This window comes from Amblyomma americanum, chromosome 2 (genome assembly GCF_052857255.1).
Source record: "Amblyomma americanum isolate KBUSLIRL-KWMA chromosome 2, ASM5285725v1, whole genome shotgun sequence".
NCBI classification, from domain to species: domain Eukaryota; kingdom Metazoa; phylum Arthropoda; class Arachnida; order Ixodida; family Ixodidae; genus Amblyomma; species Amblyomma americanum.
In genome coordinates, this window is record NC_135498.1 from 60647792 (window position 1) to 60660747 (window position 12956).

Genomic DNA, 12956 nt, shown 5'->3' on the forward strand with positions numbered 1-12956 from the left:
TGACCACAATATTCTGTCCCAGCTGCTTCTTTTGAATTGGACCTGACATCAGTGATCTTAAGGTTTAGCCTGATGTTCAAGTGACATGTCTTGCTCGTGTCAGGTTATAGGGAAGTCTTTTGACAGTACTAATTGGAGGGTTGGGTAGTAAGGCATACCAAGGCAACGAGAGTAGACTAGCTTTGTTATTTGTGAATGGACATAATTCAGAAGTTCCCGATACTTGGCACACACGCTTTCATTGAGAGGAAGTTCACCTGGCGGTGCTCTTTTGGAAAACTTTGTGCCTCCACCTGAGAAATGCGGTGTGTGTTCTCTTGTGCAGCCCCCCGGTGGATCTGGGATGGGACCCGAGCACCTGCTCCTCCAGTCCCAGCAGCACTCTGAGCGCAGCAAGCCCGTGTCATCCTCGTCTGTGGCTGGCCCACAGTCCAAGATGTATGCCGGTGGTGCTGCGGCAGCAGCCCAGAGAACCAGCCAGGGACTCGAAGGTGTGTTGGCTGGTTGTAGCAATAGTTGCAATGTTAGATGTCCAGAACGCTGCTGGTTAGATGACAGCTGCCTTATTTGCAGGTGTGAATGCAAACTGAGGATTTTAACAAATGATGTCATGTCTAGGAAACTGTTGTAGTGGAGTTTGTGCCTGTACGGTTGAATTGCAATAACTCCCACGTCGAAGGAGACTGAAATTTGTTCAAACTAAGGGGTGCCAGATTGTGCTCCCCAAATAGATAGGACCGGGGCGTCTGTTGGACAAACTGCAAGGTGAAATTTAGCAAGGTTCCACTGTACAGTAAAACCTCGTTAATTCGAACTCTGTTTATTCGAAATCCCGCGTAATTCGAAGGTTTTCGGCGGTCCCAACAGTTTGTATGCAAATTTTGCCGGATAATTTAAACAGCCAGCGCGCCCTCATCCGGATAATACGTCAACTTAAGCCATGGCCTCCGTGATTTTTCCATAGTGCCAGTCTCTGAGGCCAGTATAGTTGCCGGAGTGAAAGCCAGGCGGCACTTTAAATCAACTTCCTGTTTCCGGTGCTTTGTTGTGCCTCAGTGATCTGCACCGGTTTTGGAGGCTAGCTTTAGTTGACAAAGCAACAAGCAGGTGCCACTAGGTCAAAATTTTTCTGGTTCCGTTTCCGTTTTTGTTGTTTGTCTCGCTTGTGGCAGGCACTGCTCGTTGTTCTTTATTGTTCGGTGCCGCGACCAGGCGAGTACTGTGCTCTGCTAGTTCTTGACCACGTGCGCGGTGTTGGTGTTAAGAAAATGCCGAAGTACAAAACTCTGACTCTCTGCCAGAAAGTGTGCCTAATTGAGGAGGCTGAAAAATGGACGAGCTCCAAAACGCAGTTGGCGGAAAAGCACAAGGTGCCTTTATCGACCCTTTCGACTATATTGAAAAATAAGACGAAGATCCTCGAGGCCTACGGGAAGACGCATTCGACGAAGCGGACAAGGATTCGTTTTCCTACATATCCGGACGTTGAAGACGCCTTGATAAAGTGGCTTCAGCATGCAAATGCAGCACACCTGCCTGTGAACGGCACGCTGCTGCGCGAAAAGGCCGATGAGCTTGCACTGCGGCTGGGCCATGAAGCATTTAAGTGCAGCAACGGCTGGTTGTCCAGATTTAAAGACCGCAATAACCTCAAATTCGTGACAGTGTGCGGCGAAAGCGGGAGCGTCGACCCAAATGTTGTCGAGAATTGGAAAAGGCATACATTGGCTCCGCTGCTTCAGCAGTACGCGGAGGACGATGTTTACAACATGGACGAGGCCGCATTGTTTTACAAAATGCTGCCTACGAAGACGTTTGCCCCAAAGGATGCGGTAGTCACGGGAAAAAAACAACCCAAGGACAGAATAACCATTCTGTTTGGTGCGAATATGTCCGGCAGTCACAAACTGCCGCTGCTGATCATAGGAAAAGTGGAGAAGCCTCGGTGCTTCAAGAACGCACGACTTCCTCCTAAAGATGACGTGCTGTACAGAAGCAACAAAAAGGCTTGGATGACGGCAGCGCTGTTCGAGGAGTACGTGAGGCACCTTGACCGTAAGTTTGCTGCCGCGGGACGAAAAGTTGTTTTTGTTGTTGACAACTGCCCAGCCCACGCCGACATCCAGAACTTGACAGCAGTTAGGCTTGTCTTCCTGCCGCCGAATGTTACAGCTGTATCGCAGCCTATGGACCAAGGCGTTATCCTGCAAGCGAGGAAGATTTATCGCTGCCATTTACTTAAAAGGATCTTGTTGTGCTACGACAACGGTAAGCAATATTCCGTGGACCTACTGGGTGCCATTTGCCTAATCGTGTACGCCTGGAAGCAGGTGGAGGGAGATATGATCAGGCGTTGCTTTATGCACGCCGGTTTTTCCAAGCAACGAGATGTCAGTCCCGAGGATGCATCTGATGCCAGCTGCACACTGGATGATGAAGGAGAGTTATTGTGTGCGCGCATGACCGACTTCGACGAAGAAAGCGGCGACGGGAGCAACGGATTGACCTTTGCGGACTATTTGAGCGCCGAACTTGATGCCCAAACGTCGTATGCCGACTTGGAAGGAGAAATATGTGACAACGGGCCTTCCAGCGAAGTTGAAGGCGATGTTGAGCCCGCCCGAGCACCAGCTTTAGCTGCAGTCGTCGAGTCGCTGAACGTTGTGCGCAGTTTTGTGGAGTGTAGCGGCGGTAACAGCGAATTGCTGCGCACTGTAAGCAGACTGGAGGACGCAGCCTACGGTGCGGCTAACTACCGCGCCAAGCAGTCGCGCATCGATGACTACTTCAAGTGACCGTTTTTCAGGCGAAATAAAGGCGCAGTATTGATACAGCCACGTTTTGTACGTTTATTTCTCGTTTTTCGTCCATTTTTGATAATTCGAAAACCCGGTTAATTCGTTGATTTTTCGCGGTCCGACGGACTTCGAATTAACGAGGTTCCACTGTATTAGATTTCCTCACGCGCAGTCTTCCAAAATGTGCTGCACTGCGTTCTGGCTGTAAAGACCACCCGTGAACAACCTGGTGGGTGCATTAGCCTCATAGTTCCCACTGACGTGAGCATGACATTGAGCGTTGTGCTGAAACGGTGCACACTCGCAGCACGATCAGTAAATTTGTTTGGCTTGCAGCCAGTAGTGCTGCAGCTTGTTGCCTGGCGATGTGGCGAACCAATTTGGCTGGGGATTGCAGGCGGACTGTCTGCAGGCGGCAAGGTGGAGCAGCCCATGTACTCCTCAGCGGGAGGGCACCACTACGGGGGCGCCTACCAGGCGGGTGGGGCAGCCAAGGGCCTGGTGGGCTCCTACCTGGCCCACACGCAGGGCGGCTTCCCTTCCTCCACAGCCGGACAGCACTATTACGCCCAGCAGCAGCCTGTCAATTCAACCACAGCAGCCTTCAGCCAGCAACAGAGCAATGGTATGTGGTCTCGAAAGCAGCGACCACCCACCCTCCCATTGTTGTGGGGCGCTGGATACCCGCTGTTTTGCAAGCAGTGGTGGGAAGTTGCAGTACTGTGCTTACTCGCACAGCGAATGCACTTTCGGACTCTGCAGTCTTGCTGGTGTCGATTTGAGTCCGAAAAATCACTCCGTGTCCGTCATAAATGTGTATACGCTCGTATGAGGTGCGTGTCGGTTCCTCAGTGAAGCTCGAAATATAGTGCACAGGTCGGGATGATTGGAGTGTAAAAAAGTTTGTCGGCTATTCTGTACTGTATCCGTGAGGCCCTGTGAGATTTTTGAGTGGTAATTTTTGCTGGGCTTCCAGTTTCCATGCAGAATGCTTGGATAAGTTCACACACCAGTCCGGAACCGTAGTTTTTGTCGTGCATTTGGAGTAAATCTGGCCTAATGCTCTGGTTCTGTGTTTAGGGAGCAGCTGTTAAGGGGGGGACACGGGTCTTTGGAACCAAAAAAATGACCAAAAAGTCGAATTATCGAAAATGGCATTTTCGGAATCTACAACTATTAATCTCCAGTTTCACAAATTTTTGTCTCCCAGAAATCAATATTTTTGCCGTATTACGAAATGTAAATCACTGCGTCACCCGATTTTGTGCATGAGCAGACGATAAAAACGGTGCATTTTCTACTCCGCGGAACGCTCGTCTCAGCGCGCCGATCGCAGCCATCTTGGTCTCGTTTGCAAGAAGACTCTCTACGCTTCAATTTCCCGCCGCTTGTGCTTGCATGCTCTGAATGGCTGCGGAGAAAAAGAAGCACAAACAACAAAGAAAGCGTGAGGTCTATTCGCTGATATGAGCACATGACTGAAACGAGCTCTCCCATTGGCGGATTCTCGCATGCTTCGTCTGCTAGGCTTGCTGCTGGTCGCTGGCAGACGCGTCCCCGGTGCCATTTTGTTGAAAGAAGCGAGACCGATGCACAACGATGTCGCCGATTAAATTCCACTCGCGGCACAAGTTCGGTCAGAGGAAAAGAAATAAGCGAGTCAACAACCTTCCTTCACGTCCTGCATCATCGGAAAGCACCGATAATGCGCAAGAGCCAGCGGCCGGTGAAGCGGCGTCAGCGGACGTCGAAGTAAGCCTAACGAGCTCGGCGACAGCTACGCACAGCAGCCGCATACGCTGCGGCACCAGGATGCGACAGCGTTCGGAATTGCTCGAAATCGAAGCGAAAGCTAAAGGAAAGCTACAAGCTCTCGATTCAACTTCAGCAACGCAGAGGAAACAGGATTTCATCGGCAACTGCGACGATCGCCCGCTTCGAGACGCCAACGGCAGTGTAGACGATACTGCGTTCGCTGTTGTGAATCTGGAATCTTTCACCGAACTGTTGAGTGCCGTCAAGTGCAAGGTGTGTGGCGGAAACGTGGACGTTTCTGAAGGTGATCATGAATATGGTTTAGCCGTGAGGCTCGCTCTCTTGTGTGTGAACTGCGGCGAGATTTCATCTGCGTGGAGTTCGCCGCGCGCTCAAGGGAGCCAAAAAATAAGTCCATTTACTGTGAATATTCTTGCTGCACGGGCAATGCAAAGTACGGGAAATCGGCAAACCGCACTGAACGATGTCTTTGCAGTAATGAATATATCCCATAGAGGGCTTCACAGTAAAACCTGGCAAGGTTACATGAAAAACAAGCTGACCCCACGACAACACGCGCAGCCGAAAAAGTGATGATGGACAGCGCCCGTTCCATTCGCGAGCTCTACACAGAGTTGCACTTAGACAACCCTGGAAATATCACTCTCTTTCGACGGTTCGTGGATGACCCGGGGTCATTCATCGCATATCGGTGTGGCCGCAGTGATTGAGCTGTTCACTGGGCTTGTACTAGACTATGTTGTGTTCAGCAACTTCTGTGTGGGGTGCAAGCGCGGGCCTGCGGAAAGTGACCGAGCGTATGAGGCATGGAAGAGCAGCCACAGGTGTCAGAAAAACACGGAAAAAAAAATCTGGCGAGATGGAAGTGCAGGCTGCACTTGTCATGTTTCAAAGGTCATTAGAGAAACATGGCCTTCGATACACGACAGTTTTGTGTGATGGAGATAGCTGCACATTTCTGGCACTGCAGGAGGCTGATGTGTATGGTTTTATAAAAGTGTAGAAAGAGGACTGCACAAACCATGTGCAAAAGCGCATGGGCACGGCCCTGCGCAATGTGATTGCTAAGCACAAAGGTGAGGGAACAGAGAGCCTCAGTGGCAAAGACAAGCTCACGGGCGACCTTGTGAACAAGTTGACTGCATACTACAGCTGGGCTCTGAAGTCTCACACCAGAGATGTCGAAGCAATGCAGCAGGCAGTGATGGCCACGTATCACCACGTTACATCAAATGATAATGTGTCAAATCACAGCCTGTGCCCAAAGGGCCCAAGCTCATGGTGCCGCCAAAATGCTGCCGCAGCAAAGGGAGAGCCCACTCCGAAGCACAGATATAGCTTGCCATTGCATGTGTGCAAGGCACTATTGCCAATATATCAGCGCTTGGCAGACCGAAAGCTGGTGGAGCATTGCCAGCGAGGAAAAACTCAAAACAGCAACGAGAGTTTGCACTCGCTAATATATATTAGGTCACTGGCACCAAAGGAGCGCCATGCATCATTATTTGCGGTTCAAGCCGCTGCTGCAGAGGCTGTTGTCCGTTTCAATGCAGGCAGTCTTCAAGCGTCTTCCCAAATACTCAGCAAGCTGGACATTAACCTTGGCCTAAGTAACAGGAAGAGGATGGCTGAGAAGGATAGGCGACGAACAACTGAGTCTATGCGCAAACTGGCCTCTTCTGCAAGTGTGCAACGGGCACTGCAAAAGTGGCACTCGACCCACAAGCAGCAGTCAGACTGCATGCCTGGTGCTTATTAGCCCCCAGGAAATATAAATATGCAGATATCATCATGAATATTCAATAAATCGTGGCACATTTGGGTTTTTTTTTTTCATTTTTCTCAATTTGCATATTTTTGCCACCCAGCTGTTTTGGGATATCTCTGCATCTAGAGCAGATAGAGATGTAGTTTTTTTTTTTTTTTTTGCTAAAGGAAGCTTAGGGTGCAGGAATTCCCCTATCAGGCTTCAAAAATTAATGATTATGCAAACTTTTGAATGCTTGACAAGCGCATTTTGAACGTTGATGTTCAAAGTTTCATTAAATTACACACATGGATAAAATGGAAAAACTGCCTTGAACATTGCATTCTCTATTCATTAGACTATGTAGCCATGCTTAAAAAATTAATTTTTGCCGAGCCATTTTCATTGTAGTGAGGTACTAATTAATGACTAATTAATGTGATGTAACTTGGGTAATAACTAGCTTAGAAAAGAAAGGCATATTTGAAATCGGCGAAAAAAGACTGGGCAATGTATTAAAATTTCATAATCATCGGCATAGAAATAATGAAAATAGCTTTAAGACCAGTGTCGCCCCTTAAGCATTGCTGTACACGAGTGTAACAAGTACTGAACTCTGGGAGAAATCAACTGTTTCTTAGGCATGCCAAGCCTCTTCATCCTAGTATTGATGCCCGCAGAAAAGAAACTGCGGTTGTTAGACTACAAGCCAGACATGCAGCGTGCCCATAAGCAACGCGGAAGGTTCCGAAGTGGTGGGCAAAATCGCTAGCGGCTAACTATGCTCAATGGGTGCGTTGAAGGGAAGAGTTCAGCTACACTTGGGTGATTAGGCATGCTGTTGTGTAGTGCACAGTGACGCTGCAAAGCAGAGGCGCTGAGATCGGTGTTCCCAGCCGGCAAAAAAAGAAAATAATAGTCTTGTGCGAATATTAGATATTTTCGAATAGTTGAACGAATAATACGCTATTCGATATTCACTTCGATTCGAATTTTGTTATTCGGACATTTCGAAGTATTCAGCTCGAACGAATAGACACACGCGGCAGGGAGAAGGAGTTTTCGGAAGTTTCGGTTTTTGATTCAGTAATACTTTTCCCATGCCAGGAAAGCTCAGAACAAAGGTGTACAAAAATGCATCTCGTCGGCGTGGTGGTGTGGTCGATGGCGTTTATTGGGCGACTCTTCTGTCTCTGCCGTGGCGGCATTTGATCAATCCCAGCCGCCTTGGACCACTCCAGAGAGACCCACGGGGGACTTGCATGCGGCCTACAATCCGATTTGGAATTTTTTTTAAGATTCCACTGGGAACCAAAGCTTGATGTCTTAAATGCAAGGCAGGCCTGAAGACCCCGAAAAGTACGACAGTAACCCTAGCAACGCATTTAAGGAGACACTTGGACTTGCACAAGGACTGCCAAGAGAAGTGGGACACACGCGGAAGGCCATCCAAGCTCAAGGGGCAAGCAAGGCAAACATTCAACAGCCATCCATAGCCGACAGTTTCAAGCCAAAAATGAAGGCGTCAGGCCCCAAAAGCCTAACAGATGACAAAAATGATAGCTCGCTTGTAGCTCATGGTATGCACCCCTACAACATTGTCGAAGAACCAGGTTTCCTCAGCATGAAGAAGTTCGCTATGCCGGATTATGCCGTGCCATCTTGGGCAATGTTCTCGAGAGCCATTATTCCGGACCTCTACGCATCAACCAAAGAGAAGATAAAAAAGAAGCTCTGGGATTTTTTCTCAAGCGGAGTGGAGTCGCTTTCAATCGCAACTGATGGCTGGACATCGCGGGCAAATGACAGCTACGTTTGTGTAACTTGTCATGTCATGGACAGGGACTTCGTGCAACACGTGCATGCATTGGCTTGCACGGAGATGACAAACTCTCACACTGCAGGTAATGGAAGGAACTTAAGCAGTAGGGTGGTCATCATGGAGTGGTGTGCCTTGTTTCGGGCACACCCTTCAGTTGTGTGTCAGTGATGCCAAAAGAGAAATGTCAGGGTTTTTGCAGCTCTGTGCTAAGGCCAGAGAGATCGTGGCTAGATACAAACGCAGTGCCAAGGCCCGAGGACGGCTTTAGGAAATTCAGAGAAACATGCAGCTGGACCCTCTCGAGGTTATACAAGACGTCTTGATGCGATGGAATAGTGAGCATGCCATGATGGCCAGGCTCGTGAAGCTCCGTACGGTCATCACTGTAGAACTTTCAGAATCTGATGCAGTTCAATACTTGGAACACAAGTGAGTGGAAGCTTATGCATGCAGCAGTGCAAATCTTGAAGCCACTTGACCATGCCACAACTGAACTGTCTGGGGACAGATATCCCAAGCTGTCACAAGTCATTCCCCTGTTGCAGTGTACCAAGGTGATTCTAGCTGAACATGTTTCCGAAGGTGGTGAGGCAGCATTGTTTGCCTCCAAGCCTTTTGTGTAGCATCAGGGCGAGGTTCCCTGATATCAAGATGTCACGCCTTCCTGCATTGGCAATGTTGGTCGATCCTAGACACAAAGCTGTCTGTTATGCTGAACGACCCGGGTCGCAAAGCAATGGGCATTCACTCTGCTCACAACGACAGCAGAAGAGACTGCCAGTTGATCAACATGGTACAGCAACAATTGAGAACAGCACCTGCTCTGCAGTCTCATCAGGGGACTGTGTGGAGTGCTTTTACACACTTCAGTTCACATGCACATCATCAGTCAAGCCGTACAATCTTGGATGAGGTTGCTGGGTACTTGAAGGCTCCCCTTCTTTCTCGGTCCGAAGGAAGACCCCTTGTGTGGTGGAAGAGCTACGGCAGCCACCTTTACCAAACCCTGGTTGCAGCTGCCCGTAGGTATCTTTCAATACCAGCCACCCCAGACAAGTGAAAGGCTTTTTTCGGCTGCATGAGCATGTGGAACAGCTAGTGTTATTGCACGAAAATTTGTAAATTTTTGTAAATAATCAAGTTGTTTACTTTAATTGAATAAATCCCGGGCATTAGCCCTCTGCCGTTTTTTTTTCTTTACTTGCTTCTATTCGAAGGATTCGCTTCGAAATTATTAGAGAATTACTATTCGCTTCGAGCCAAAAAAGCACTATTCCCGAAGCCTAGAAAATACAGTAGAATCTCGGTGATACGAATTCGTAAAATTCCCCCTCCGAAATGCATTGTGTACTATGGGCCAAAATTCAAATCTTGCGAACACTTTTTGGGGGCGGCCTCTTCACCTTTTTTCTTTTTACTTTGTTGTTGCCCAAGGCTAGCGCCGCTGCTTATTGGTCCGTTCGCCCTGCGAACCAGGCAACCCAACCGGTCAGGCGCGATTTGTCCTCTCCACATTTCTCGCGACCCTGCTCACCCGTTCCACCGGTCATTCCGCTACAGCCAGCGCGCAGATCGTCACACCAGCAGCAGCTCCCGCTTCTTTGTTCCCTCGTGCGCGACGACTATGGAAGTGCAGTGTGTTGTTTGGTGTGTTGTTTTGCGAGCATTGATCGCATCAACCCGAAAGGCGCTGTCCTTGAAGCACAAACTGGATATTTTAAAGGTGAACTATGAGTCCAAGAAAACGCGCATTGACATGGCCAAGGAATTAGGCCTGCCAATTTCTACGCTGTCTACGGTTGTCGTTCGGCACGACCAACAGTTTTTACAAAAATTTATTTTTCGTTCTTTCCATCGTCCTACAATAATTTTTGTAAGGCTTATACAGTAAAATCTCGTTAATTTACACTTGAAGTAATGGAAAAATCATCCTAATTATTCGCCCTAAAACCTGTCTGAAACCATCCGCGTCAAACTGCATTTACTCGAGGGGGTGCACAAATTGCGTGAACATTTTGCAAACATAGCTAAAAAACCCAACAAAGGTTATAGCATGCAGTATGTACTGTATATTGCTGTCTATATATCGACATCGCAACTCACCCCTTGCTGGCTAAAAAAAAATTGACTCCAAACTTTTTCTCAAAGCTTTTGTCATTGCCACACATGCACAGGCTACCAGGGTCCTTACCAGAGCAATGCCTACTCTGGGCCAAGTCAACAACAGCCTCAGGCCAACTATGGTGTCTCTGCGAAGCTCTCGAGCTCGGGAGGCCTCGGTCCTCACTCTGTCAAGGACTCTGTGCTCGACTCTGCCTCCCAGCAGGTGGCTGCCACTCAGGTGGGTGTCTGCTAATATGCTCACCCGTAGGGGCCACATAAAAATCTGTTTATTGCAAAAATATCTGTAGGCACTAGTTTCACCAATTACTGAGTAACAAAATGCTTTTCTCTTTTGAATATCTTCGTAGATGTTAGAAAAGGCCTCATAAATATGAACTACATGGTTTGTGGTAGACTTTTCGTGAATTTTTTACCCCAAAGACCCCCCTAGATTGGGCCAGACATAAATGGTAGAAGTGTTTCCAGAAATGATAAGGACACTATTAGCAGTTTGCCAGCCTTACTGCTTCTTTTCTTAATGCTCGCTTGCAAGTGATGTAAAGAATTTGGTGCCAAGCTCAGTGTGCCATTCTTGCAGCACACGTATGAGAACGCGCACGTCGTAGCCACAGCAGGTGGACTCCCTTCTGGACCAGCCTCAACGTTGGCCACAACGGCGTCCTCATTAGCGGGTGCAACGGCAACTACATCTGTGCTCAAAAACTCCATGTCAGCAAGTGAGCGACATTTCCTTGGCTCATACCTTCCTCTGCCTTTTCGTCTATTTCTTTTTTTGTTTTTTTGTTAGTCCCAATGTACTGTATTTATCCGAATGCAGGGCAGCCACGACTGTAACGTGAGGGTTGCTTGTGAGGGCATGAAACGGAAAAAGCACATGGATATAATGCACAAGACCGAAATGTGCATAAAGTTAGGTTGATGTATATGAATACAGCAACAGACTGATTTTTTGTGCTCCAAAAATTTATATTTTGGTCTTCGTTGAGGAACATGTTCATGTTTATGACTGATACTTCACAACCTTTTTAATATAAACGTTCCATTTTTCTAACCAAAACGCCAGCAATACTGTGGAGTGTGGTGCAAAGGGTGTTGGAAAACAGATACAAAGATTCTCTGAAAGCATCAGTGAAAGCTACAGTTCGTTCATTTCGTGCACGTCATGGTTTGGGATTCAGAGGGGAGTCCACACTGCGCCACTCCCCTCGAGACTGGTCATGCAGCAGCAGCATACATATCTCGGCAGTCACAGGTAGCATCGAAACTAGGAGGGCGCCCGCCTACACATGCCTAGAGACTACCGTAGAATCCGCAGATGCGTAGGCTCGAGGTATAGGTTGGCCCTCACAATTTCGAATCGTCATTTTGGTATACCGGTAGACTTGCACATGTGGCAGTACACAGTCGAGCCCACGCATAACATCCCGACTTAAGGGGGGACACGGGCTTCGAAAGCCAAAAAATCTCTAAAAAATCGAATTTTGGAAAACCACGTGTTTGGGTAGAACGTGTTATAAACTATCTTTCCTGTAATTATCAGCACGTAATTCATTGTAAAAGTGCTTCAAATTAAATATATAACGCGCCGCGGCAGCTCCTGAGCAGTGAGCGAGAGCTGAAAACATCTATATTTCGCGCGAGCGCCGCCATCTTGGCCTTGTTTTGTTTGTGAATTCTTGCGCTTTTTTTCTCCGGTATCGCCGGCGGCGGCATGGTATGGGCGTGGCTTGCCTGTGAATGAAAGGCTCGCGAGAGCTTTCGAATTTCCCGCGGCTCGAATGCACAGCTGCGATTGGACAAAGCTTGCTCGCGGCAGATTGCGTGTCTGCTATTGGCTGCTGCGCGTGTTGGTCACGTGGTCACCTCCGGCTGCTGGAAGGCTTGTCGTCTGCATCGGCTCCTTCGCTGCGGGTGTCTTTGTACTCCTCTTCTGCCTTTCGCCATTTTTGCGATCGTTCACCGTTCTTTGTCGTGGAGTCCTAGCTTTTACAATCCGGCGCTACGTCTTCTGCTTGAACAGTCGCGGGCTGCCGGACACGGGACTAACCCTGCTCTGGATACTGAGGCCGGTTCTTCTCGCGCAAGTCGTGCACATTCTGTAGTCATGGGTCGCACGTTTCGAAAGAAACTAAAGACTGAGCTTGCGTACGGAAAGCGAAAGCGCCGACCCCCTACTGCACGGAAGTCACGAAAGTCTCTGAAAGTGATCGTTGATGAGGCAGACTTGTCAAATGACGGTGTGCGGGCGCCGGCATCGGACGTCAGCGTGCCGGACTGTGCCCCACCAATTCAGCTACCAAGCAGTGACAGCGATGTCGCCCTGGATCCTGGGCCGTCGACAAGCTACGGCCGCGTACCGGACAATGCAACGGAGTTGCGACGCAGGTCAGATTTGTCAGCAGAGGACTGTTTCCTTGATGAGGCTCTTCAACGCGACACTCAAGCCATTTCGGAAGAAGTGATACATGGTGCGTCGGCAGATGCGGTCGATTAATCAGCGGAGCTGTGCCGATGTTCCATGCGGCGGGCGTCGTACCATTCAGGAACACAGAGAGCCAAGTTTTGTGTCCGTGGAATCGGCACAAGCGCGCGCGACCGCTGTTCGCGAGTCGCTTGGTGCGATGTCGGCAACTGAGCGGAAGTTCACGCTGACCGCGCTGCCGGAATCCGATACTACGCCTGCATCAGA

The 12956-nt window shown here is 48.9% G+C and overlaps 1 protein-coding gene across 6 annotated transcripts in view; it reads left to right on the forward strand.

Moving 5' to 3' along the window:
• lig (ubiquitin-associated protein-like lingerer) overlaps positions 1-12956 on the forward strand; it is a 47825-nt gene that overhangs the window by 14458 nt on the left and 20411 nt on the right. For all 6 annotated transcript variants that reach the window (XM_077654469.1, XM_077654471.1, XM_077654468.1 and 3 more), the window contains exons 12-15: positions 326-491; positions 3196-3423; positions 10318-10484; positions 10845-10983. In XM_077654469.1, coding sequence (XP_077510595.1) covers positions 326-491; positions 3196-3423; positions 10318-10484; positions 10845-10983 — 700 coding nt within the window. The remainder of the gene's footprint in view (positions 1-325; positions 492-3195; positions 3424-10317; positions 10485-10844; positions 10984-12956) is intronic.